Source organism: Cutaneotrichosporon cavernicola (assembly GCF_030864355.1).
Source record: "Cutaneotrichosporon cavernicola HIS019 DNA, chromosome: 3".
Lineage (NCBI taxonomy): Eukaryota > Fungi > Basidiomycota > Tremellomycetes > Trichosporonales > Trichosporonaceae > Cutaneotrichosporon > Cutaneotrichosporon cavernicola.
In genome coordinates this window covers 2,352,372-2,375,488 of record NC_083395.1, presented here as the reverse complement: position 1 = coordinate 2,375,488, position 23,117 = coordinate 2,352,372, and the positions used below count along the sequence as shown (strand labels likewise).

General features: G+C 59.7%; 13 protein-coding genes across 13 annotated transcripts; 7 read left to right on the top strand and 6 right to left on the bottom strand.

The window, feature by feature from the left end:
* Nucleotides 1-631: 631 nt before the first annotated feature.
* CcaverHIS019_0308890 (uncharacterized protein) lies at nucleotides 632-939 on the bottom strand (the record flags this gene model as incomplete). Its single annotated transcript, XM_060599385.1, has 3 exons — nucleotides 632-669; nucleotides 720-804; nucleotides 838-939. The coding sequence occupies 3 exons, from the start codon at nucleotides 937-939 to the stop codon at nucleotides 632-634; spliced, it is 225 nt and encodes a 74-aa protein (XP_060456084.1).
* Nucleotides 940-1,438: 499 nt separating this feature from the next.
* Nucleotides 1,439-2,733, top strand: rna1 (uncharacterized protein; the record flags this gene model as incomplete). The annotated part of the gene is made up of 2 exons (XM_060599384.1): nucleotides 1,439-1,639; nucleotides 1,672-2,733. The coding sequence occupies 2 exons, from the start codon at nucleotides 1,439-1,441 to the stop codon at nucleotides 2,731-2,733; spliced, it is 1,263 nt and encodes a 420-aa protein (XP_060456083.1).
* A 519-nt stretch (nucleotides 2,734-3,252) lies between these two features.
* On the bottom strand, nucleotides 3,253-3,732 carry CcaverHIS019_0308870 (uncharacterized protein; the record flags this gene model as incomplete). The annotated part of the gene is made up of 4 exons (XM_060599383.1): nucleotides 3,253-3,268; nucleotides 3,303-3,391; nucleotides 3,564-3,683; nucleotides 3,718-3,732. 4 exons carry the CDS (start codon nucleotides 3,730-3,732, stop codon nucleotides 3,253-3,255), a joined length of 240 nt encoding a protein of 79 aa, XP_060456082.1.
* Nucleotides 3,733-3,930: 198 nt separating this feature from the next.
* Nucleotides 3,931-6,202, top strand: NSP1 (uncharacterized protein; the record flags this gene model as incomplete). The annotated part of the gene is made up of 3 exons (XM_060599382.1): nucleotides 3,931-3,970; nucleotides 4,011-4,034; nucleotides 4,083-6,202. The coding sequence occupies 3 exons, from the start codon at nucleotides 3,931-3,933 to the stop codon at nucleotides 6,200-6,202; spliced, it is 2,184 nt and encodes a 727-aa protein (XP_060456081.1).
* Nucleotides 6,203-6,268: 66 nt separating this feature from the next.
* On the bottom strand, nucleotides 6,269-7,402 carry CcaverHIS019_0308850 (uncharacterized protein; the record flags this gene model as incomplete). The annotated part of the gene is made up of 4 exons (XM_060599381.1): nucleotides 6,269-6,687; nucleotides 6,898-7,170; nucleotides 7,241-7,316; nucleotides 7,355-7,402. 4 exons carry the CDS (start codon nucleotides 7,400-7,402, stop codon nucleotides 6,269-6,271), a joined length of 816 nt encoding a protein of 271 aa, XP_060456080.1.
* A 174-nt stretch (nucleotides 7,403-7,576) lies between these two features.
* On the top strand, nucleotides 7,577-8,451 carry NCB2 (uncharacterized protein; the record flags this gene model as incomplete). Its single annotated transcript, XM_060599380.1, has 4 exons — nucleotides 7,577-7,655; nucleotides 7,743-7,808; nucleotides 7,842-7,936; nucleotides 8,272-8,451. 4 exons carry the CDS (start codon nucleotides 7,577-7,579, stop codon nucleotides 8,449-8,451), a joined length of 420 nt encoding a protein of 139 aa, XP_060456079.1.
* Nucleotides 8,452-8,522: 71 nt separating this feature from the next.
* CcaverHIS019_0308830 (uncharacterized protein) lies at nucleotides 8,523-9,774 on the bottom strand (the record flags this gene model as incomplete). The annotated part of the gene is made up of 2 exons (XM_060599379.1): nucleotides 8,523-9,453; nucleotides 9,536-9,774. The coding sequence occupies 2 exons, from the start codon at nucleotides 9,772-9,774 to the stop codon at nucleotides 8,523-8,525; spliced, it is 1,170 nt and encodes a 389-aa protein (XP_060456078.1).
* A 211-nt stretch (nucleotides 9,775-9,985) lies between these two features.
* Nucleotides 9,986-11,016, top strand: CcaverHIS019_0308820 (uncharacterized protein; the record flags this gene model as incomplete). Its single annotated transcript, XM_060599377.1, has 3 exons — nucleotides 9,986-10,003; nucleotides 10,165-10,515; nucleotides 10,801-11,016. 3 exons carry the CDS (start codon nucleotides 9,986-9,988, stop codon nucleotides 11,014-11,016), a joined length of 585 nt encoding a protein of 194 aa, XP_060456077.1.
* A 1,033-nt stretch (nucleotides 11,017-12,049) lies between these two features.
* HAP2 (uncharacterized protein) lies at nucleotides 12,050-12,990 on the bottom strand (the record flags this gene model as incomplete). The annotated part of the gene is made up of 2 exons (XM_060599376.1): nucleotides 12,050-12,262; nucleotides 12,298-12,990. The coding sequence occupies 2 exons, from the start codon at nucleotides 12,988-12,990 to the stop codon at nucleotides 12,050-12,052; spliced, it is 906 nt and encodes a 301-aa protein (XP_060456076.1).
* A 1,657-nt stretch (nucleotides 12,991-14,647) lies between these two features.
* ATP5 (uncharacterized protein) lies at nucleotides 14,648-15,702 on the top strand (the record flags this gene model as incomplete). Its single annotated transcript, XM_060599375.1, has 4 exons — nucleotides 14,648-14,707; nucleotides 14,955-15,111; nucleotides 15,239-15,631; nucleotides 15,692-15,702. 4 exons carry the CDS (start codon nucleotides 14,648-14,650, stop codon nucleotides 15,700-15,702), a joined length of 621 nt encoding a protein of 206 aa, XP_060456075.1.
* A 777-nt stretch (nucleotides 15,703-16,479) lies between these two features.
* Nucleotides 16,480-18,685, top strand: YVH1 (uncharacterized protein; the record flags this gene model as incomplete). The annotated part of the gene is made up of 4 exons (XM_060599374.1): nucleotides 16,480-16,884; nucleotides 16,998-17,442; nucleotides 17,669-18,603; nucleotides 18,644-18,685. 4 exons carry the CDS (start codon nucleotides 16,480-16,482, stop codon nucleotides 18,683-18,685), a joined length of 1,827 nt encoding a protein of 608 aa, XP_060456074.1.
* A 414-nt stretch (nucleotides 18,686-19,099) lies between these two features.
* On the bottom strand, nucleotides 19,100-20,942 carry BBP (uncharacterized protein; the record flags this gene model as incomplete). The annotated part of the gene is made up of 4 exons (XM_060599373.1): nucleotides 19,100-19,127; nucleotides 19,180-20,461; nucleotides 20,498-20,864; nucleotides 20,907-20,942. 4 exons carry the CDS (start codon nucleotides 20,940-20,942, stop codon nucleotides 19,100-19,102), a joined length of 1,713 nt encoding a protein of 570 aa, XP_060456073.1.
* Nucleotides 20,943-21,286: 344 nt separating this feature from the next.
* On the top strand, nucleotides 21,287-23,047 carry SLU7 (uncharacterized protein; the record flags this gene model as incomplete). Its single annotated transcript, XM_060599372.1, has 3 exons — nucleotides 21,287-21,305; nucleotides 21,341-22,390; nucleotides 22,464-23,047. The coding sequence occupies 3 exons, from the start codon at nucleotides 21,287-21,289 to the stop codon at nucleotides 23,045-23,047; spliced, it is 1,653 nt and encodes a 550-aa protein (XP_060456072.1).
* Between the last annotated feature and the right edge of the window lie 70 nt (nucleotides 23,048-23,117).

Here is a 23,117-nt window from a genome sequence, read left to right as displayed (position 1 = left end):
GTCTGGATCTGGACTTTGGCAGAACGGTAGGAGGCGAAATGTCATGATCGAGGGAGGGGGTGGGTATGGGTGAAGGCGGGGTGACGACTAGTTTGGGTGGGACCAGCATTGTGATTTTGTGAGGCCAAATGATCTCGATGGCTTATTTGATGACCAGTTTATATCCCAGTACACTGGAACAAGCTGTGCCACTACTTTTGTATGATTGATGCTCGCTACTTGACTCTTGTGGCTGGCAGTAGCCTGAAGAGGATGGGTAGGAGCGGTGCATTCCATAATTAGGCACCGCATTGGTTGGCGGCTTGTGCAATATTACAGCACAGCTTGGATATGCTTACTCGGTATCGCTACGCCGCTATGCATCCGAGCCGAAGTCATGAGTCAAAGTCTGACTCTGACTTGTGACTGGTGGACTCTTTCATGCGTACCTCTGTGCGCTGAACCGGTGTGCTTATGGATACATCATATGAAACATGCTGATGCGAACTGACCGCGCGCGCGCGTGCTCGATCACTCACCACCCCCCCCTCCTCACGCCCAAGCCTCTTCATTCCTCCCTGTCCGCTAACAGAGCGCACTACACCCTGCACCACAAACCCCCAAGCACGCAACACAACAGATCGCACACGCCTCATTCGCCCTCTGCGTTGGCGTACACCCACAACAACACTTATCGTCAATCCACTCGGCCGTAACGTGCACGCACTCGCCGCACGCACCAGGACTAGAGCCCGAATCTATCGATGTGCGCGGGTATCGATTGGATGTGGGATCGTTGGCCGCTTCGGGGACGTAGTATGGTGGCTGGGGTCAGATAGGAGGAAATGGGACACCCACCGCTGTGTCCTGTGTTGATACCGGAGATGCTATTGTTTTCGGCAGAGGGCGCAGTGATGATCCGCCAGGCGTCCAGCCTCCAACGGCGCTCTCGCTTGCCATTGTTGATATATGGATGTTTGGAAGGATGGGTGGTGTCGTGGAGTGTTTGTTTGGCTGTGTGGTTGTGTGGTTCGAGTGCAATCGGATTGAATGGTGAATAGTACTGTAATTGAGGGGAGATATATTAGATAATAGCCGGTCTTGTAATCATCCATTCGGCCAGGTTCGATGAGTGATCCCGACTACCGACTTGCTCACCAACAACATTCTCCCATTCCTCATATACTGGTCCTCATCTCGGGAAAAGAGTTCTGGATCATTCGGCAGCGAGCACCAAGATCTATGACGTGAGCCGTAGAGGTCGGTTGAGAAGATAGCTAATACACCCGGACCGTAACTTTTGCCATCACATCGCTTCGTGCCTTGCCAGCACGTGGTCAGAATTTGATTCCGTTGAACCGGAGAGGATTGCCACCCAAGCGACCCAACTGACAAGAAGTGCCACCTCGGAATCCCAACTTTTGCGTCCATCTCCCCTTTGTCATAAACAACACTCACAATGTCCTCTTCAAACGGCGGCAAGGTCTTCTCCATCCTCGGCAAGAACCTCAAGGCCAACACCAAAGCCGACCTCGAGCCTTATATCACCGAGCTCGCAGACCTCACCGACGTCGAGGAGGTGCACTTTGGCGGCAACTCGCTCGGTGTCGAGGCGTGCCAGGCCATCGCGGCCGTCCTCAAGGAGAAGAAGAATCTCAAGGTGAGCCTGCGCATCTGCTTCTCTGATGTAAGATTGTCGACCTCGCGGACATCTTCACCGGCCGCCTCATCTCCGAGATCCCGCATGCCCTCAGTGCACTGTGTGATGCGCTGATCGACTCGCCTGCGCTCGTCGAGCTCGATCTGAGCGACAATGCCTTTGGCGGGCGCTGTGCCGATGCCATGGTCCCGTTCCTTGAGAACAACACCGTGTTCCAGAACTTCAAGCTCAACAACAACGGCATGGGTCCCGCGGGCGGCACGATCGTCGCGAACGCGTTGTACGAGAACGCCGTGCGTGCCAAGGCCGCGGGTCGCGAGAGTCAGCTGCGCGTGCTCGTTTGCGGCCGTAACCGTCTCGAGAACGGATCGGCGCCAGCCTGGGCAAAGGCCTTTGAGGCGCACGGCCTCCTCCGCGAGGTCCGCATGCCCCAGAACGGTATCCGCATGGAGGGCATTGCCGCTATCGCCAAGGGTCTCGCTGCGTGCCCCAACCTCGAGGTCCTGGATCTGCAGGACAACACTGCCACGCGGAGCGGCACGCGCGCGATTGTGCGCCAGCTCACCAAGTGGCCCCAGCTGCGCGAGATCAACCTCTCCGACTGCCTGCTCGGCAAGGCTGGTGGCATCGCGCTTGCCGCGTCGCTTGAGGCCGGCTCCAACCCCAAGCTCGAGACGCTCAAGCTCCAGTACGGCGAGTTTGACAAGCGTACGATCGAGATCCTCGCCGTCGCCATCACCCAGCACCTCAAGAACCTGACGACGCTGGAGATTAACGGTAACCAGGCCGATCCCGAGGACGAGTGCATCGAGAAGCTCCGCGAGGCGCTTCGCGTGCACGACCACGAGGATGCGCTCGACGAGCTCGACGACATGGAGGAGCCCGAGAGCGAGGAGGAGGAGGAGGAGACGGAGGAGGAGGAGAGCGAGAGCGAGGACGAGGAGCAGAAGGAGGCGGAGAAGGAGGGCATCTCGCCAGAGGCCAAGGCTGGCGAGGACGACGGCGTCGATGCCGGTGCCGACGACAAGGGCAAGCCTGTCAGCGACAAGGAGACGGACGACTTGGCCAACGCCCTCGCCAAGGTCACGGTCTAGATATAGGCTCACTAGAGCGCGCGCAGACGCGCCTGGACACTGCGCGCGCGTCACGACACAGCATGTTGATACTCCTATGTACGCATCGTAATGGTAATGGCAGTGACTTGGAATGTGTGAGGTGCCAGATGTGAGAAGCGCAGATGTGGGCGGCGCAGGGTTGGACAGATCGAGGACGGGTTGCTAATCTCGTTACACAACTCGGTCCGTTATCAACACAACACCTGCACTCAGAGGGAAGAATGGGCACTCTGTTATGCGTCGGTCGCCGTCACAGCTTGTGTTCATCGTCAGCACGTAGCCATCTCAGCTCGACAGCGTTAGACTCGGAGATGTGTAAGAGGCTCTGTGATAGCCAAGGCAGTCAGTAACGCCGCACTCGCTATTGGTATCATGGCATCCTACGCCATACAAACACGCCTACTCGCGCCGGTCTCTGGGACTCTCGGATCTATCTCGCCGGGCACTCGCTCACGTGCTGACTTTCTCTCTCTCTCTCTCTCTCTCTCTCGCTCCGCGCTAATCCTTCGCTTCACTGTCTGTCAGCGAATATCAGCGCGTTAGCTCACCGGATGTACAGCACGTTGTTGCAGCGGATGAACACCTCGCCGAGCTGCCCGTTGCTCTTGCCGTCCTCGATCTCCTCAGTACCTGTCAACTGTATGTCAGCGGCTGTATTCATGTCACATGAGCCTTGGCGTCGAGGCATCGTTCAACCTTGCCTCAACTCGTGTCCTCGAAACATCCGTCCAACCTGTGGGCCTCCCATCCAGTGCGAGATCAACAGTTTCGCACAGCCTCGAGAACTTTGCATGCGCCGGCCGACTTACCTGGAGGTTGAAGTACCCGTCCGTCGAGACAAGGAAGCCGCGGTACTCGAGGCCCCACTTCAACTTGACCGACACAGTCTTGCCAGTCAGGTCCTGCAGGAACGGGCGCGGGTTAACGGGCTTTTGTCAGCTCGACTCGGACGAGTAAACGTACAGCGACAGCGGCCATTTTGTGTGTTGTTGATGGCCAAGTCCAAGAGTTGAACGCGCTAATGCTCAACACATTCGAGCGGAACCAAATTTAGGTGGCCAACTTTACAGGCGTGTCAACCACTTCCCGCCTAGCTTTCAAGAGGTTTAGGCGCCCGAGAATCTTGGTCCACAACCCATCATCCGTCACATCTCTCGAGCAACAACACCGTCAATCATGTCTGGCTTTGGGGGCTTTGGTCAGAACAACAACAAGCGTAAGCTAGTCTCGCGTATCGCGAAGCTGACATGCTGCAGCGGGCGGATTCTCGTTTGGCGGAGGTGAGCTCTTGCTCTTGACCACGAAACCACAGCTCTCACTAACAACAGCCAACACCAACACGGGTGGCGCAGGCGCCTCGCCCTTTGGCGGCGGCGCCAACGCGGCAGCACCATCAGGCGGGCTCTTCGGTAGTGGTAACGCGGCTGCACCGGCGGCGGGATCATTGTTCGGCGGCGGCTCGAACACTGCCGCGCCTGCCGCTGCACCTGCGAGCGGTGGCCTATTTGGCGGCGGCAACACTAACACTGCGGCACCAGCAAGCGGCTTCGGCGGAGGTGCCAAGCCCTCTAGCCCCTTCTCCTTCGGCGGCACGGCCTCCAACCCTCCCGGCCCGGCTCCCCCAGCCGCGGCTGCCCCGTCAGCACCCGCCAGTGGCGGCCTGTTCAGTGGCGGCTTCGGCAAGCCTGCCGGCAGTGGGGCGAACACCCCCAAGCCTCTCTTCGGCGCCACCGCGGCAGGCTCTACTACACCCGCATCCACGCCCCCAACTGGAGGACTGTTCGGCGGCGGTGCCAAACCCGCAGGAGCTGGCCTGTTCGGCGCACCTTCTGCTGGAACCACCCCGCCTGTTACTGCTGCTGCAGCCGCGCCCGCTGGAGGGATGTTCAGCGGCTTCGGCCAGCCCGCGGCGAGCACTACTCCTCCAGCCACCGCCGCGGCTCCGCCAGCCGCTGGAGGGTCGTTATTTGGAGGATTCGGGAAGCCGTCGTCCGCCCCGGCTAGCGGGACTGCTACGCCTGCGGCCGGCGGCCTGTTTGGCGGCGGCGCTAGCACCACGCCTGCTGCGGCCCCCGCGCCGGGGATGTTTGGTTCCAAGCCCGAGGAGAAGAAGGAGGCCGCACCCCCAGCTGCTCCGGCTGCTGCGTCGCTGTTTGGCAGCTTCGGAGGCAAGCCCGCCACTCCCGCTGTCGGGAGCGGGACCACCACCCCCGCTGCCGCCCCCGCTCCGGGTAGTCTCTTCGGAAACCCCGCCGCCCCCGCGTCTGGCGCTGCCACGCCCAGCTTGTTCGGATCGAAGCCGGAAGAGAAGAAGGACGGCGCTGCGCCTGCCGCGCCCGCTGCCCCGGCCGGCGGTTCGCTCTTCAGCTTCGGCAACAAGGCTGCCACGCCTGCGGCTGGCGCGGCTCCTGCTGGTCCCACGGCTCCCGCGGCTCCCGCGGCTGGCGGTGGCCTGTTTGCGAACTTGGGCAAGACCGCGGATGCGGGCAAGGCGCCTGAGGCTCCCAAAGCTCCCGCAGCTGGCGGTGGTCTCTTCGCGAGCTTTGGCAACAAGCCTGAGGAGAAGAAGGAAGAGGCCAAAGCGCCTGCTGCCCCGGCGGCTGCTGGCCTGTTCGGCGCACCCAAGTCCGCCGAGGCTTCGTCCTCGTCGGCTCCAGCTGCAGGCCTGTTCGGGTCCAAGCCGGGCACCGCCCCCGCCACTGGCGCCGCGACACCGGCCGTCACCGCCAGCATGGCTGGAACTCCGGGTGGGGCTGGCACGCCGGCGGTCAAGCCCGGTTCTCCAGTTGGGGTGACCGAGCCAGCGCCCAACCTTCTCCGCGGCAAGACGCTCGACGACATTGTGGACGGATGGAGCAAGGACCTTGAGTCGCAGGTCAAGGAGTTTGAGAAGCAGGCAGGCGAGGTGAGAGAGTGGGACAAGGTACTTGTGCGGAACGGCAACCAGATTGCGGTGCTCCACCAACAAGTGGTCGAGGCGCAGAACAACCAGTCCACGCTCGACAAGAACCTCGACTACATTGAGAACCAGCAGAAGCAGCTGGACGCAATGCTGAGCCACTACGAGCGCGAGATTTCGTCACTTGGCGACAAGGACAGCACGCCGCTCGTCCCCAAGATGCCTGCAGACCGGGAGCGTGAGAAGGCTTACGGGCTCGCTGAGGACCTGAACAAGCAGCTCGATGACATTAGCCGCAACCTCTCGGCCATGATCGACGAGGTCAACAAGCTCTCTACATCTGGGGCTGGCGCTGCTGCCGCCCCTCCCACCGCGCCAAACGCCGCGGATGCCGCGAGCCAGCAGAGCGACGACCCGATCAACCAGCTCAGTGCCATTCTTGGTGCCCAACTCCGCGCAATCCACAGCATTGACACCAACGCGACCAAGCTGGGTTCCAAGGTCGACGAGCTCGAGGGTCGCATGAGCATGGGCGCACCTCGGAGGTAGTCTTCATTCTCTCTTATAGTGACAGTGATACAGCTATGCATGACTATATGCCCTACTTCCTACACCCTACACGTCGCCCTCAATCTTGTCTCCCTGCATGGCCACCACCCGATCTGGGGACAAGGACGGCGAGCGCGATACGTACCGCATCCGCGTGTCGCCGACGTCGCCCTCGTCCTCTGAATCACTGCGCGACGGCGAGCGGGACATGAACCGGCTCCTACTCGACGCCGATGAACTTGACGACATACTGCGACCGCGCCGCAGGTCGGGTGACGACTCGCGCGAACCCCCATCTGATGGCGTTTGGCGGCCGCGCTTCTCGTCCTCGTCCTCGTCCTCGAGGAGGGATTTGCGAGGAGCAAGGCCCTCGGTTTCTTCCAGAACTGCGCGCTGAGTCAGGCGCGGGAGAATGATGTCGCATACTCGGTCCTGGGTTAGGAGCTCGTCGATGAACTCGTCGAATGTCGTTAGGGTGTACCCGCCTAGTGTCAGCGAACGTTGGGTCTCAAGAACGGAAACGGGGCTGGCTACCAAGGTCGGCCATCCAGCTATCCCTTGTAGAGGCGGCCTCTGTCTCCTCTTCCGGTGCCTCCTCTCCCCGCCTCGCCTCAACCCCAACCCCAACCTCAACTCCAACCCCATCCCTCACCCCAAACACTGCTCCGGAAGCTGGCCGCCCTCGTTGCACTCACCAACCTGTCGATACCGCAACTTTCGATAATCCTTCATGAGAGGCTCGAGTATCTCGAACACCTCCATACTCCGAAACATGAGGCGGATGTACATGACCGCCAGCGCGCGGAGGTACTTGAACTCTTCGGCGAGGAGGTATTCGAACAGAATCTCCTTGTCTGGCTGAAGCTGCAACAGGCGGAGAAGGAGACACATGAATGGCGTAGGTGTCTGGCGCTCGTATACCCCTCCGATGGCGTGGAGTGCGATAGCCTTGTCGATGAGTGTTTCGGCTTATGTCAGCGGCGAGCCCCAAGCGAGCGAGCTGGAGTACCAAGACGATGAGAGTGGAGGACGACGCACCATTCAGCGTAAAGCAGTGTTCCTTCCAGTACGTCGAGTCGTAGATACGCGCGCGGATGACCTTTTCGACCAAGTTCTGGGATCAGCTTTGAGATAATAGAGCAGTAGCTGTACCTGAGGGTCACCACCGTGTACTGTCTGGGTACGACCTGCTGTTGCCATTTTGATGGCCTGATAGAGTGGTTGTTGACGAGATGACGAGTTTACGAGTATGACTGTGACTTGTGGTGGTGGAGGCTCATTCCATTTCAGGATTTCGTACGTATCTGTTGTTCTGTTGTTTGTCAACACTCTCTACAATCCGCCACCCATTCATCCATCCATCCACTATCCACCATGTCCGACCGCGAAGGTTTTGGCGGCGGCGACGACGAGCACACACTCCCCAAAGCGACTGTGTACAAGCTGATCAGTGGTGCGTCACCTCTCCTTTATTACCATCATCCACCTTGCCTTGTCATCCTCTCCTTGCCCCTTCCTTCCTTGCGGTAGCTGACAACAGAAATGCTCCCCGAGGACCTGTCATGCGCAAAGGATACGAAGGAGATTATCGTCGACTGTTGTGTTGGTGGGTTGTCAGAGATGAGGGAGCTGACACAAGAATGGATCAAACTCATCTCGGCACAGAGTAACACGGTGTGCGAGGAGAGTAGCAAGAAGACAATTTCGCCGGAACACGTCCTAGAGGCTCTCAAGGTGGGTACTTGTTCACGTGAGGGAGAGGGAGGGAGGGAGGGAGGGAGGGAAGGAGGGAAGGAGGGAAGGGGGAGATATCCAGCTAGAGCGTTCATCGCTTCACTGGAAGTCTTGTCGCCGTCACCTTCCGCGTCGTCACCATTGTCCCTCACTTCCCCCCTTTGTCCCTCACCTTCCTCACCTTCCTCACCCCCACTCTGTCTGCTGGATGTGCCCAAGGTGCACCAGAAACTATTGCCAGATCCCCGGCGACGGTATATAAATGCCCTGCAGCTCTCCACTCCCGTCACGCGTGCTCCTCGACCCTGCCCCGCAGGCTCTCGTGCTAACCCCAGCAACTCGGCTTCGAATCGTTCATCTCCGAGGTCGACGAGTCCCACGGCGAGTTCAAGCAGAGCCAGAAAGACCGCCAGCGCAACCAACCCAACACGAACGGCATGACACCCGAAGAACTCCTGGCGCTCCAGGAGAAGCTCTTCTCCCAGTCGCAGGCACGCTTGCAGGGCGGCGATTAAACGGTGTGCGGCCATTGTTGTACCATATGCAGAGATGGAGATGTGCTATGTAGTGTGTTGCGCCTTGCCTCCTACCAGGCGGCCACTCTGCCCTGCCTGGCGATTCGCTTAGTGTTGGACCGCCGTTCGTACTTTCTCTCCTCGCGCTCCTGGTCCTCGCGCAGGAGATTCTCAAGCCGAGCCAGCGTGGTGTACGCCTCGCTGCCCCAGCGGTGGGTTGCGCTCTTGCTGCGTGCATCGAGCAGGTCCTTGCCCGCGGCATCCACGATACCAGCGACAAAGCCGTGGGTGTATCGATCCCACGCGACGGCGTTCTGCGCCATCTCCTGCACGGCATCGAGAACGGCGTTGAGGTCGCGGAATGCCTCCCAATGAACCCGAATAAGCTCATTATAAGCACTTGTCTGGCACCCAGCGAGATAACTCTCGACGCTAAGCGTGCGTGCGTGCTCGAACATGGCCAAAGCAAGGTGTGGCGAGTTCATGCGCATCCAGAGGGTGTTGATGAGATTGGCCAGCGCTCGAGGGTATGTCCTTGGCCATTGAGGACGCGGCGTCTCGCCACCCTTGAGTACTTCTTCTGGTGTACGCGCAAACACATTCGCTTGCGCCCACTGCACCGCCTCTCCTGGAGTCTGGACACCACTCAATTCCTCCTTGAGAGCGTCAAGCGCCGTCGTGAGTTCCGCATCGTCCTCCTCCACACGTGGTTGGCCGAAACCCCAAGCGGAAGGGGCTGACGTGAGGTGGTTGAGAGATTTACCGCGCGCCGAGCCCGGTGCACGGAAGGTGTTGCCGTCGACTTCCCATTTCTTGTTGACTAGGTTGGAGAGAATGTTGCCTAGCGTCTCGTTGAACTTGCCGGCTTCATGAGGAGTTTGGCCCTCGGCTCGGCGGGTGCGATGGAGGGCGCCCTTGAAAACGCGAGGGGTAGGTGTCGAGGTGGCCAGGAGGGAGCGCGTCTTTGAGGAGGTGCGCGGGACTTTCCTGAGCGCTGCGGCACTGGGATTAGCATGATGGGGGAAAGTGGAGGGAGGGAGGGAGCCAAGGAGGAGGATGGTGAGATAGAGTTGGGTTGACTCACGGAGCACTCAGTGCGCTGCGCCACAGCTGGTCGAGGTCCAAAGCCTCTGACGGGAGGTCCTGGCCCGGTCCGGCGGGTGATGGTTGAGTGGCGGAGGACTCGGTGGAGGTGGAGGGTTCAGAGGATGGCGCAGAGGGCCCGGATTGAAATGGCACAGAGGACGACGCTTCAGACGAGTACCATGCTCCCAATCCCGAGCGTAATGGGCGCGTACCAGCGACGAAGCGACGTTGGAGCATGTCGACTTGTTTTGTTGTGGTGGCGATGATCCGAAATCTTTGGTGAAACTGAACATGCAAGCTGGAGAAATCCGACCTCCACTCCACTGGATTGTGTACGTAATCACACGTGGACAGCCTTTGGCCCTTGCACTCACCATCGCCCTCACAGATGCAAACAACAAACAATCATCTGTCGACCTCAAATTACTCAATTCACTATACATTCACCATGACGACAAGTATCACTGTAAGTAGTTACGGAGGGCTGGGATTGAGCCTGGCTTCCGGATTGCTCTCTTGCTTTCGCTCTCCTGCGTCGTCCTTTGCGTGCGCGCGTCTCGAGCTGGAACCTACTTGATGAGGTCTACAGCACCACCTTTTATCCCCTTGCTTCCCCTCTAACTCCAGGACGCCCGGTTCACGCACCTCCACGCCACACCCGAATACATCCTCGCCCTCCTAATGGACGAGAAGCCCGACGCGCAATGGGCCCACGTCATGCCCGGTTTCGACGAGAACCTGGACATCCCCTCATCACTCGAGCCACCACGTTTCGACGCCGACGAGGTCCTCCCTTCTCAGTTGCACCCGAGTTATCCATTTGGCCGCGCGTCCAGTGGTAAGAAGGCTGCTGGGGGGAATTTGCGCTCCATCGCGGGCAACATGATGCCCCAGCAGGACGGGGATAAGTGGACCGAGCTCAACCTCTCGGCCCTGGTGGAACGGCCAGACGGGCGCGAGGTGCCCCCTGTGATGGCTGTAAGTGTAGAATGGGGTGTGTGTGTGTGTAAAGCAAGGGGAGAAGGACCAGCGACTGGGCGGGGAGAGCAGTCACGGGGGGGGGGGGGGGGGGTGGACGCAGCTGCAACTCCATCAAGTCAATTGAGCCGCTGGATGTTCGTCTGCAGCTCAAGGAGACGCGGCTTGACAAGTGTCACTTGTGTCACTTGTGTCGCTCGTTCTGTAAGCTGGCACAGCGCTGCTCAAGGATTGGGAGGGCGTGAAGCAGAGCGACAAGAGGAAGCCGCCACTCGCTAACACTAGGGCTCGAAGCGTCCACCATCACCCACCTCGCCCTCGCTCCGCCCCAAAATGGTGCCATTGCCTCGCAGCGAGCACCTTCGCCGCCACTTAGAGCGGCAGAGGCAGGAGACACCGCCGGCGCCCGCAGACCCGTTCGACGCACCCGTCCCAAACGAGACATACGCCGAAGACGATTCCGAGAACCAAATCCACATGCAGGACGACACACCCGAGTAGGCGTCCGACGTGCGCCGTGACGTGCGCTGTGGCGTGCGGTCCGTGATCTTGCCACCTGTGTTCCTTCCGTCGTCACCTGCTCCTTCTTGGTCCCTCAGCCCACCACGCCTCCCCCACCATGACCAAATATTGCATACCTCCCGCCAACACCGCCATACCCTGCACACGCATACCCTCCATTGACGCAACGGCAGAAATGATGAGATTGCCATTTTGTCATCCTTAATCCGAGGTGCTTAGCATGTCTAGCGCACTCGTGGAGAGACCAGGGCGCCCCAGAAGGGGTCTGATCTGCCATTTGTAGTTGTAAATAGCCTAGCCACGAGCATGTCTGATCTACAAGCCATCGGCGCATTCCGGAATGTCCCAGCTTGGGAGTAGTACAGTACCCTGTTGTTTGATGGCCTGAACCTGAGAGGCGTTGAGTTGTTGGTTGTTGGTTGTTGGCTCGGGTCACCTGTCGGCTGTTTCTGTTTCTGTTCATGTGAACATGTCTGTGCACGCGGAAAAGTCGGGAGAACCGGCAAGTTGAGCCACGCGACGATGACAAGATGATGGCTTGGCAGTCCAATATCGGAGCGACCTTCGTCTCATTGGCCAATCACAGGGCGTTGACCTTATTGGGCAAAACGACGGCCAAATTCGGCCGTTCAAAACCTCCTGCCGGTCGGCACTCACCTCTCACCACTGCTCAGCCCCTGTACCTCGAATTCACACATGCATGCAAGCACTCACACAACATGCTGCACAACATTGCTAACATGCCCGTGCCCCCCACAAATGCGCGAGCAAACCCCCAAGGTCTAGAAGTACACACATCCCGGTGGACTTTGTCTATGGAAATGTGAAGGTGATCGTTACGTCGTGATCGGCAAGACAGCGTCATTCCCTGGCCAGCGGCCCAAGTGCGAACCCTGTTGAAGATGTAGTTCGGCTTGGCTTCAAGGCATGCGCATATGCGCGTGACTCGCGCGTCCCGACTCGTCCGTGGTCATGACGATGACACTCACTGTCCCCTACGTGCCGGCCCCGATCATGCTAAAGCTGGCGAGGAATCTGACACCCCACTGCCCTCTCCCGACACGCTCCCGCTCGGCGCGTCGCCGTCAAGGCTAGTCGAGCCGCTCTCCTGCTTGGCGGCCTCTTCCCTTTTGAGCTGTTCAATCTCGTCGGCAGTGAGAAAACGTCCGCCCTTGCCGCGAGGGCGGGAGCAGGCGTGACGGTGTCGGGACTCGTGCAGATAGGGCTGAGGTTAGCATCTCCACAGCGTGGGCTATTCACCTTGCGCGAGCGGACTAGGCGGTTCAGCTCCTCGAGCCGTGCGCGCGCCATGCGGCGCTTCAATATGCGGTGGTACTGCTTGGCGTTGACGTAGAGTGGCTCCTCGTTGTCGGCTTCGGCTCCCTCGGTAGGAGCAGCGCCTTCTGGCGATCCGTTCGCCGCCTTGCTGTCGTGATCATCCCGTGTTGAGTCGACAACGGAATGTGTCGCTCCGCCCTCCTGCGAAGCTTCCGACTGGGCGTACATGTCGCCGCTGGACGGATGGCGATAGCTCGATGGCCCGGCCTGGTTCAGATCCAGGTCGAGGTAACGCGCTGGCTCGCCGGTAGTCGCCCCATTGTGGTGAGAGTGCTGGCCATGGTGGCCGCCATCGTTGCGGTATTGGTGCTGATGGTGTGACGTAAAGTCTGGCCCGACGAGGTTGGGGTAACCGCCAGTGCTTGGCGGCTGTCCAGAGCTGTTGGGCCGCGAGCCGTATTGGTCGTGGACCGAGAGACCAAACGTCGACAGGTCGTCGGGGTAGGGGTACCCATACGAGGGGTTGTAGCCGTTTGACTGTGTCGGCGCTGGTTCTGCGTCTGAGCCGTTGGTGTATTCGCTATACGATCGGCCAAAGTTGTGGTCTGCTAGGGATGGGCTGCCATTGTAGTTGCCGTTATGCAACAGGTTGAGAAGTGGCAGTGCCGTATTCATTCTGCCCAGGAACGTGTGGCTGTGGTGGAGGTGGCTGGACGAGTGTGTGGGCTAAGCGGTTAAGCGGCAGTGGTCAGATGACGAGTTGTGTCCAAATGCAAAGATTGCGAAATGACGACAAGGGAGTGACCGGTGTCCGTGTGATGTTGTGATGTGAGTGGGGCTATAATGAGGATGATGATGGGCGGGGGGCGGTCAATGGCGTGATGAGGGAATGCAAGAGTGGCCGGGGTAGGTGTGGCGGAGGAGCTGTGAGCGGAGGAGGGTGAGGTTGCGAGATTGTGATGTGAGGAGCGACGGGATGATGATCCGAGTGGTGGCGAGGAGAAGGGAAGGCGTAGCGATGCGAGCCTAAGAGTTTTGCAGTGTAGCCGTGAGTGTTGGCGGCGAGGGAGAGGGGGTGGGAGGGGGAGGCGGGGAAGGTGGGGCAGGTGATGTTGTTGTTTTTTTTTTTTACACAAGAAGAGTGATGAGTTAATGTAGTCAAAGTAGTTTTGAGTAGATTGGTGGTGGTGAGGCAAAGGTCAGAGGTGTCGGAGGAAGGGTTGGTAGCGGTAACGGCGGTAGAAGCAAAGGGTGAATGAGAGGTTTGAGTGAGACAGCCGAAGTTGATGCAACTAGGGAAGCGGCAGCAGAGAGAGAGAGTGAGAGAGGCAAGGGGAGGGCCGAAGAGCGAGAGGGGGGGGAGGGGGGAGGGGGGAGGAGGGGGACCGGCCTTGATCGGGTCTTTGTCTTTGATGCAAAGATGAGGTACCCAAAGGTACAGTGGAAACTGGATGGCCTGGATGGTATGGGACGGATCGCAAAGGTACAACCAAGCGGAATCAAATTTGTGGAGACCAAGGGTGACCCCCTAGGGTGGGGTCACACGGGGCAAAGGGGTTTTGTTAGAGGCGTGAGAGGCGCAACAGTTTGACTGTCAACAACACAACAACAACCACCCACCCCCCCCGCCTACCATCCACTCAAAGGCTGGTCACTAATCTCCTCCTCAACTTACCCACTAGACCCAAGGTATGGGATTATATTAGACATGCCCATATTAGCAAAAAAAAGGTACCAGTGGGACAACCTAATCAGTTAGACAAGGAGTCGCACTAAAGAGCAACCCGTGCCTCTTATACGGGTATACGGCTTGCGGCTTGGTTGTTTCTCCTATAGCCGCTCTAAACCAACCACCTTCTCCCCATCCACATATACCCTGAAACCCCCCTACATCCTCTTCCTGACGGCCCTACGCTGCCCGATTCAGGGTATCTCCTATTGACGCGGTTGCCCTGAAGTCGTGCTCAAGTTCGGTGAATCAAAATTTAACTAAACCCCCCAGTTTTCATCCATAATTTAGGCGTCTCAACAGGCCTCCCAACACCTTGAGACACAAATTAGTATTTTTCAAGATAGGCGCACATATGGAACCGCCACACTCGCGGGCTGGCGGAGAAAAGGCACCTCCGCCTGGCCCGCTTAGATGGACTTGAGCCTCAGAGTGACTGGCTGGCTGGCTGGCTGGCTGGCTGGCGGCTGGCTGGTCGGCTGGCTGAGCCAAGTCAAGCTTGGGGCAAGGAGAAGGAGGGGTTGGCTCGCATCGGATCAGTTCGCTGCTAGGCAAAGCACCGTATACCCCATCTCCACCACCCTCCTCACCACTCTCTCCAAAATGGCCTCCATCGCCCGCACCGTTGCCCGCCGTGGCTACGCCACCGCCTCGTCGGTCAAGGTCCGTCTCTCGTCTGCTCCCCACCGAAAATCCCATCTGCGCATAATAAACCGTCGTCCCAAATCGCCCCGACGAAATCCGCGATCCACGCCAGCGTGCTAGCTAGCTCGCCAGCTCGCCAGTCCAAATGCACCGCACGGCTGCTTGGAGACTGGATCTGGATCAGGCGAGGGTATTGGGACCGCACGATGCGTATATGGGATTGGGACAAGAAGGAGAATGCATGGAACTATTGCTGACCCCACAGGCGCCCGTTCAGCTCAACTCGCTGACCGGCACCTACGCGACCTCGGCTTACCTTGCGGCGCTCAAGAAGTCGTCCAAGGAGCTCGAGTCTCTCGCCAAGGACATTGAGTCGTTCGGCCAGAAGCTCAAGACCGACGACAAGCTCGCCGCCCTCATCCGTGAGTTGTGCGAGGTTGCTCTGGGCTAGAGTAGAGCGATTGCTGACGCCATCTCTTCCTCGACAATGACCTACGCCTCCATTCCATCGCTTCCTGCTGTCCCTCTACTCCTTCCTCGCACACGCAGACAACCCCACCCTCTCGGCTTCGGAGCGCCAGGTCGCCCTCGACAAGGTTGTCCCCAAGTCGCAGCCCTACCTCTCCAACCTTCTCTCGATCCTTTCGGAGAACGGCCGCCTCTCGTCCGCCGACAAGGTCTTTGCCGACTTCAACACCCTCATGTCGGCGTACCGGGGAGAGCTCGAGGTCGTTGTCACTTCGGCCGAGGCCCTCGACTCCAAGACCATGGCCCGTCTCGAGAAGGCCCTCAAGGGCTCGGCCCTCGCCGACGGCAAGACCCTCAAGTTTACCAACAAGGTCAACCCCTCGGTTCTTGGCGGTCTCCTTGTCGACATTGGTGACAAGACCATTGACGCCACCGCCGCTACCCGCGTCAACCGCTACAACGCCGCTCTTGCTCGTGAGTGATTGTGGCTTGTTCTTTTTTTCTTGCCGGGAAAAGAGTTGCTGACGTGCACAGAGGGCGTGTAACGGTCAGAAGCATTAACCTAGGGTGGAATGAATAGCATAACGCGACGGGGGTATCGCGGGCGTAGGAGCGGTGGGTGTTGGTTAGGGGAAGGTTGCGTGTGGGTTGGGTACATGAGCGAGATGTCGTTCGTGTAGTGAGAACTGTCAACTGGCAACCGAGGGAGATTTGGCAGATCGAAGCGTCTATGCTGCGGCGACCAACCTGTGGGCGTAGCGGGGGTGGGTGTGTCTGATGTCTAAAGAATGCGGGTGCATCTTTGCGTCATGAGATCATAAGCCAGAGCTTGTAGATGCGCGCCAGAAGCTCCAAAAGCAGATCTTAGCAGACGCGCAGCGCGACAGTACCATGACGCTGTGGCGTATATTCCGCGACGACAAGTAGTGCAGTGATGCGGAATCGAGCTGCTTGCCACAAATTCAGATAATTACAGCTTGGCCTGGGCTTGCTTTTGCTCATGTGGGCGATAAGATGTGCAGGACGGGAAGATAGGAGCGCGGGCGTACTGGGCGGACCCTCGGGGCCGGCCTGACATGCCTGACAGTGCAGCCTTCGACACTTGTAATAACCCCCACTCGGTGGTAACCCGTCCTCCGCAGAGCTGTCCCGTCGCATCTCGCCGCGAGCTAAATACACTTGTTAATTGTCGACGGCGTATAACCCTTGTTCATTATCCCACCTATCTTACGGCCCTGCGTCAAGCCAGGTTTCATCCTACGTCACATCTCCCTCCATCACACTCACCATCACACTCACCATCACCCATTCCATCTCCCACCATGCTCTCCCGCTCAGCCTCGCTACGAGGCACCAAGCTCCCCCAAATGTCCAACCTCCGAGACTCGGGGTTGGACGCAGCCCCAGCCGACGCGCTCAAACCAGACGAGCAGGCGATCGACGATGTCTTCGCCCAAGTCAAAGAAACCGGCACGCTGGAGGGTGCGGCCCGTCGTCTGGCGGAACTTGCAGCGGCCGAAGAGGGTCCTGGGACGTTGCAACATCAGAGGCGCCACCAGGCTTGGATGGACGATCCCGAGGAAGCCGCGTACTTGGCCCAACAACAACAGCAAGAAGAGGAAGAGGAAGAGGTGGTGGTGGAGCACCTCAATGAGGTCATTGATGGGCTTTGGATAGGTGACCTCTTCGCGGCTATGGATGCTGATGGGTTGAAGGAGCGCGGTATTGTGCGTGACCTCCCCCTTCCTCCTCCTTCCCTCCTCAACACCATCCCCGGGCCCCCCGCCTGCGCTCCTCCGATCCTTCCCTTGCCCCCCTCCCCGGCCCAGACTAACCCCAGACCAACGTAGTCTCCCTCCTACGCCCCCCACTCCAATTCGCGCCAGACTTTGCAGTCTTCGCCATCATGATAGACGACGCCCCCGAGACCGATATCCTCCGCGAACTTCCTAGTGCCGTTGCCTGGATCGCCGAGGCGCTCCAACGGCGCGCCGGACACGAACCAGATCAGAGGGGCTTGGAGCTCCAGAACACTCCCGAGACCAAAGCCGGCGGCGTACTAGTCCACTGCCAAGCAGGAATGAGTCGGTCCGCAACAGTCACCGCCGCGTTTCTGATGAGAGAACTACGCCTAGACCCCGTCGAGGCAGTGACGTTTCTACGTGATCGCCGGTCAGTCGTCGATCCATCAGATACGTTCTGGCACCAGCTGGGATTGTATTACCTCGCCGATGGTCGGATGACACGCCAGTGGTACCTCTCGCGCACAACGGATACTGTCATGAGTGAGTCCGTCTATACAAGGCTGCATTGGATGATGTGGCATGGCTTGGCTTTGTAGGGCTTGAGCCATTCCAGACCTCCACTTGTTAGATCCAAATTCTCCATGATCCATCCATCTTTCCATTCATTTCGCCACCCATCACACCAAGATGATGTCCCGCCCGCCCGCCCACCCCCTCCGACCACCTGTGGCGCGCCCCCAGCCCAAATCCAAGTGCTCACCCGCAGACGACGGCCGCGCCCCTTCAACCGAACACATGGCGGTCTACCCCTCAACCCCGACTCCCAGCCAGCCCGCAACCCCAGCCGGCGGCCACCGACGCAAGGTGCGGTGCAAGATGTGTCGCCAGCACCTAGCACTTCGCGAGCACATGATGGACCATATTCTGGACCAAGCCCCCCTCTCGCGCCCACGCACACCCAGCAACTTTTCGCTTCCTGGGCCGCTCACGGGCTTGAACCTGAGCATCACGACGGACGACGACGCTCTCGACATTGACGACGACGAGCCCGCGCCAAAGGACCAGTTGAGCCGCAGGCCGTCGGTGGCCAGCGACGTGATTAATCCCCTCACGGGACTGCCTGCTAGTCGGTCGCGTCGCGCTTCACTCGCTTCGGAAACCGGTGGGGTTGGAAGGGCACGCAGTCGGTCCCTCCTCGGTCTGGGCCCGGATGGGCTGACCATGACCCGCGCCAACTCTGTCAGCGCAGACGAGGACAAGGAGGGCAAGAGCAGCGAAGACATCTCACCCACCAAGCCGTCTTTGACGCGCGCCGGGCGGCCCATTCTCGATGCGGACCAGCTCGCGGCCCGTCTCCCGCCCCAACTCGCGGCGCTGCGTACTGGCGGCGTCTCCACGCCCTCTACGACCGATGCGTCGCCTGTTGACAAGCCGGCTGGGCGGCGCCGCGCAAGCTCCGGGCTGCAGTTCACCTCTTCCATGCCGAATATGAGCACTGGAGGGCTCACTGGACCCCCGCCCATTCTCGCCAACCCAAAGTGCTCGGGATACTTTGTCGAGCCGCTGACGTGGATGGAGCCCGTGCTCGCAAATGGCAGTATCACTGGCAAGCTCGTGTGCCCCAACCCCAAGTGCGGTGTCAAGATTGGCAACTATGATTGGGCGGGTGCGCAGTGCGGGTGCAAGGACTGGGTGACGCCTGTGAGTTTGCTCAAGTTGAAATTAACAGAGCTGACGACAGGGGTTCTGCCTCTCGCGCAGCAAGGTCGAGGAAGTGTGGTAGCTACATAGAAGAACAGCACGATGCATTGCAGTAGAGTCTGCCCATGACAACAACATGAACAATGTGATCAAGTGAACCAAGTGAGACAAATGTTGCAACAATCCCGAGCATCAAGACATCAAAGTGGAATGCAAGTGGAAGTGGGCCCTGCCGTCGTGTGCTTGAGGACCTGTGTCGCCGCTGTGATCCTCATTTATCACAGCGGCACTTCTAAGCGGCCCGCTTACGGCGCGACCGCGCCGTCGGACAGTCATGATACATCAGCCTTAATTTGGGGTTTCGCGTTTTCTCCTCATCGGCGCGCGTCAGCACGCGCACACAGAGTCAGCCGCGCGCAGAGTCTATGAGATCCGGTCAACACGGTTGGGGTCTGGGTTGGGGGTTAAGCCGTTGGGTTGTTGGGCCGTTGGGCCGTTACGCGCCCTGCATGCCGGCGTAGTATCTGGTGTCAGCTACGGCGAGGAAAACAAGACCTGAATTGCGGCCGTACTCACTGCTGATAGCCACCACCACCACCGCCGCCGTAACCACCCGCACCTCCAGCACCGCCAGCACCACCGCCGTAGCCCTGGTCGCCGCCGTAGCCACCACCGTAGCCACCACCGCCAGCAGCGGCACCAGCACCACCGCCGTAGCCCTGGTCACCACCGTAGCCGCCACCGCCGTACTGGTCGCCGCCGCCGTAGCCCTGTTCGCCACCGCCGTAGCCCTGGTCACCGAAGCCCTGGTCGCGCTCTCTGTTGCGGCCACCACCGTGCCAGTTCTCGGAGATACGCCAGGGCGGGAGGCGCTGCTCCGTAGGTGCACCCGGGCCTGGAGCAGCCGCACCGGCCTCGCCAAGCTCGGCCATGAGAGCCGAGTACTCCGAGTCGAACTGAGTGTCGCCAGGCGGCCTGTTGGTTGCGAGGCTGGGGTCGCCACGGCCACGGCAGTCGCGCGCCATGTGGCCCGCACCGCCACAGAGACGACAGATGACGTTGGCACTGTACACGCGCTGCTGGGGGCATTCCCAGCGACGGTGGCCCTTCTCACCACAGTTCTGGCACAGCTGGTTCTCGTCGTCGCGCAGGGTACCGTTAAGCGAGGCAAGCTCACGGAGCTGGTTACGCTTGTGGTCGTTCTGGCCCTCGGGTGTCGAGGCAGCGGTCTCAATGACCTTGTTAATGAGCATTACACATGCCTTGACCTTGACCTCGTCGTCGCCCGTCACGACACAGTGCAGGTCGTCCTCTTCGTCGTTGGCGTACGCTTCCGGGCGGTCCTTGCCCTTCTTAACACTGCCCTTACCACGGATGCTAATCTTGGCACCCGTCTCGCGCTCCATGCGCTTGAGTGAGTTGCCACGAGGGCCGACAAGCAGGCCGAAAAAGTTGATCTCGGGGAACTCGTCAACGGGGATGTACACCTTGTCCATGGGCCGGCCGTTGCGTCTATTCTGGAAGTCGGCAGGCGGGCGGAAGTTGGGGTCGTTCTTCATCGCACGGTCGATCAGGCGACGGCGCTCATCCTCAAGCTTCTCACGGTACCTGACGTCGCGGGTGTTAGTGCGGCGGCCGTAAGCGTCGAACTTCGGGGGCGGGGAAGGCGACCGCTGCCCATCAGGCGGCACCACGTCACCGGTGCGCAACTTGCGCGCAATCTCCTCGAGGCGGACGTGGATGGCATAATTGTCGAGCTCGGACGCAGAGACCTTGCCCTGAATGTTGACGGGCAGGCCCGAGACGTCGACGCGCTCGCTGGCGTCGCCCCAGCGCGAGCGGCGCTTACGAGGTCCCTCTGCACTGTTAGTGGTGAAGGGGTCAAATATCTTACCTTCGCGGGGGTCAGCCTCACGTCCGCGCGTGCGGTCCTGGTCGTCCCAGCGGCTCCTGCGGTCGCTGCGGCGGTCGTCGCCCCGGTCATCGCGGCGGTCGTGGCGGTCCCTGTCGTCGCGGCGGTCACCACCGTAGCGGTCTTGGTCGTCGCGACGGTCGCGCATGTCCCTGTCATCGCGGCGGTGGTCATCACGGGGCTGCGGGGGCGCATTACGGCGCTCGCGGTCGCGGTCACGGTCAATACGTCCGTTGAAGAACTGCATGTCTCCGGGGGGCTTGCCATAACCACCTCCTCCGGGAGGAGGCGGAGCCTGAGCCGGAGCCTCCTCGGGAAGGCCGAAGCGGCGCTTGTTGGCAAGTGGGGTCTGGGTGTGAGATGGGTTCGCGTGAGTCAGCTTGCTACTTACGTCGTTGGACCCAGTGGTGCGGGCGGGCCTCCACATGATCAGTGAGGTTTTGGTGCGTTGAGGAAGAGGTTAACTGTTGTTGAAGCTATGAACACTGTTTTGAGAGAGACAGTTGAGATGGATAGAAAGGGCTGAATGATGTTGTTGATAACGTCGCCACCAAGAGTCGCACAAAGAACCAGTTCGAGTTGTCAAGCTGGGCAAGGAGAGGAGAGCCAATTCCGAGTAGGTCGAATATTTATCTTAATACTTTTATTTGATCCTTGATACCACGTGGACAGATTGAGTGGCAACTCTCTCCACTTTCGGCCATGAGCGTTCTCCAAAGTGATCAAGTCATCCAGTGACAACGTTACTCATCCCAACACAACACAACCACCATGCAGCGCCTCCCGGCCGGTACGTGCTGGGCTTAGAAAACCCCTGACATACAGAGACCTCGGACCGTATCGCGACGTCGGCGTACCGCGCCAAGAAGCAGCTCGCCGAGCTGACAGGCAAGGCGGACGACGACGACGTGAACCCCCATGTGCCCGACTTTATTGCCAAGGCACCATGGTGGGCGGACACTGGCAGTGGCGCCGCGCCCAACATGGCACACCAGCGCAAGGACACATCGCTCAAATCGACGATCAACCAGTGGTACGACCGTGGAACTGCTGGCCCAGCCGCGACCAAATATCGGAAAGGGGCGTGCGAGAACTGCGGTGCCATGACACACAAGCGGAAAGACTGCGTTGAACGGCCTCGCCGACGCGGCGCCAAGTTTACGGGAAAGAATATCGCCGCTGACGAGGTGACACAGGCTGTGCCGCGCGACTTTGATGCCAAGCGCGACAGGTGGAACGGATACGATCCCAGCACGTACAAGCAGGTTGTGGATGAGTATGAGGCCGAGGAGGAGGCGCGTCGTGCTGTCCGTGAGGCCGAACTCGCAGAGAAGAGCATGGAGGAGAAGAAGAAGGACAAGGCCGAGGACGACGAGTTTGGCAGTGACGACGACGAGGACGACGTCCCGGAAGCAAGGTATGCCGAAGAGGCCGACCAGGTTGGGCAAAAGTTCGACACAAAGACGCGCATGACTGTGCGTAACCTCCGTATTCGTGAGGATACGGCCAAGTACCTCCTCAACCTCGACCCCGAGAGCGCGCATTACGACCCCAAGACGCGTGCGATGCGCGATGCTCCAGAGGTCGGCAAGAAGGCTGAGGACTTGCGCTTTGCGGGAGACAACTTTGACCGCTATTCTGGTGACGCGACGAACATGCAGCGCCTGCAAATGTTTGCGTGGCAGAGCGCACAGCGCGGACACAACGTCAACATGCACTCGAACCCAACTGCTGGAGAGTTGCTGCACCGCGAGTTCAATGAGAAGCGCAATGTTCTCAAGGACACGACCAAGCAGAGCATACTCGAAAAGTACGGCGGCGAGGAGCATCTCGAACGCATGCCGGCCGAGCTGTTGGGCGGGCAAACGGAACATTGTGAGTGCGGCGAGGCGAAGCGAGATGGCGCAGGTGCCGGCTAGCTCGTAAGCGGGAGCAAAGCTGACCGTAGACGTCGAGTATTCGCGTGCAGGCGAAGTGATCAAAGGCATGGAGAAGGCCAAGGCGCGCACAAAGTACCAGGAGGACGTGTACGTCAACAACCACACGGCTGTATGGGGCTCGTGGTTTGACCGCGACTCGTCGGCATGGGGCTACGCGTGCTGCCATTCCTTGGTGCCAGGATCGTACTGCACCGGCGAGGCTGGTAAGATGGCGAACCAGGAGAGCTCGGCGCAGGCGCTCTTGGATATGAAAGGCGAAGAGGAGGAGGAGGAGGAGGAGGTGCCCGTCAAGAGTCTGGTCGAGATGCACCGGGAACGGATGGCCAAGGGCGAGGTGCTGGACAAGGGCAAGGGGAAAAAGGCCAGCGAATATGCCAGGTACGATGACGATTCGGAAGCCATCGCACTCGACAAGGCCCGCCTCAACGCTGCCGTGGCGGCTGAGAAGAAGCGCAAGACGCTTGGAGAGGAGGAGGCATGGGAGGCCAGCAAGAAGGCCAAGCAGGATGTCACGAAGGAGGAGCTCGAGGCGTACCGTCTCGGTCGGCAGGCGTTTGACGACCCGATGGCCAACTACCAAGACCAGTCATAGGGCGGCGCGGCGCCGATGGGCGCGTTGTGGTGGGGGAGACATGTAGCCATGCATAGTGTACTATCAGAAT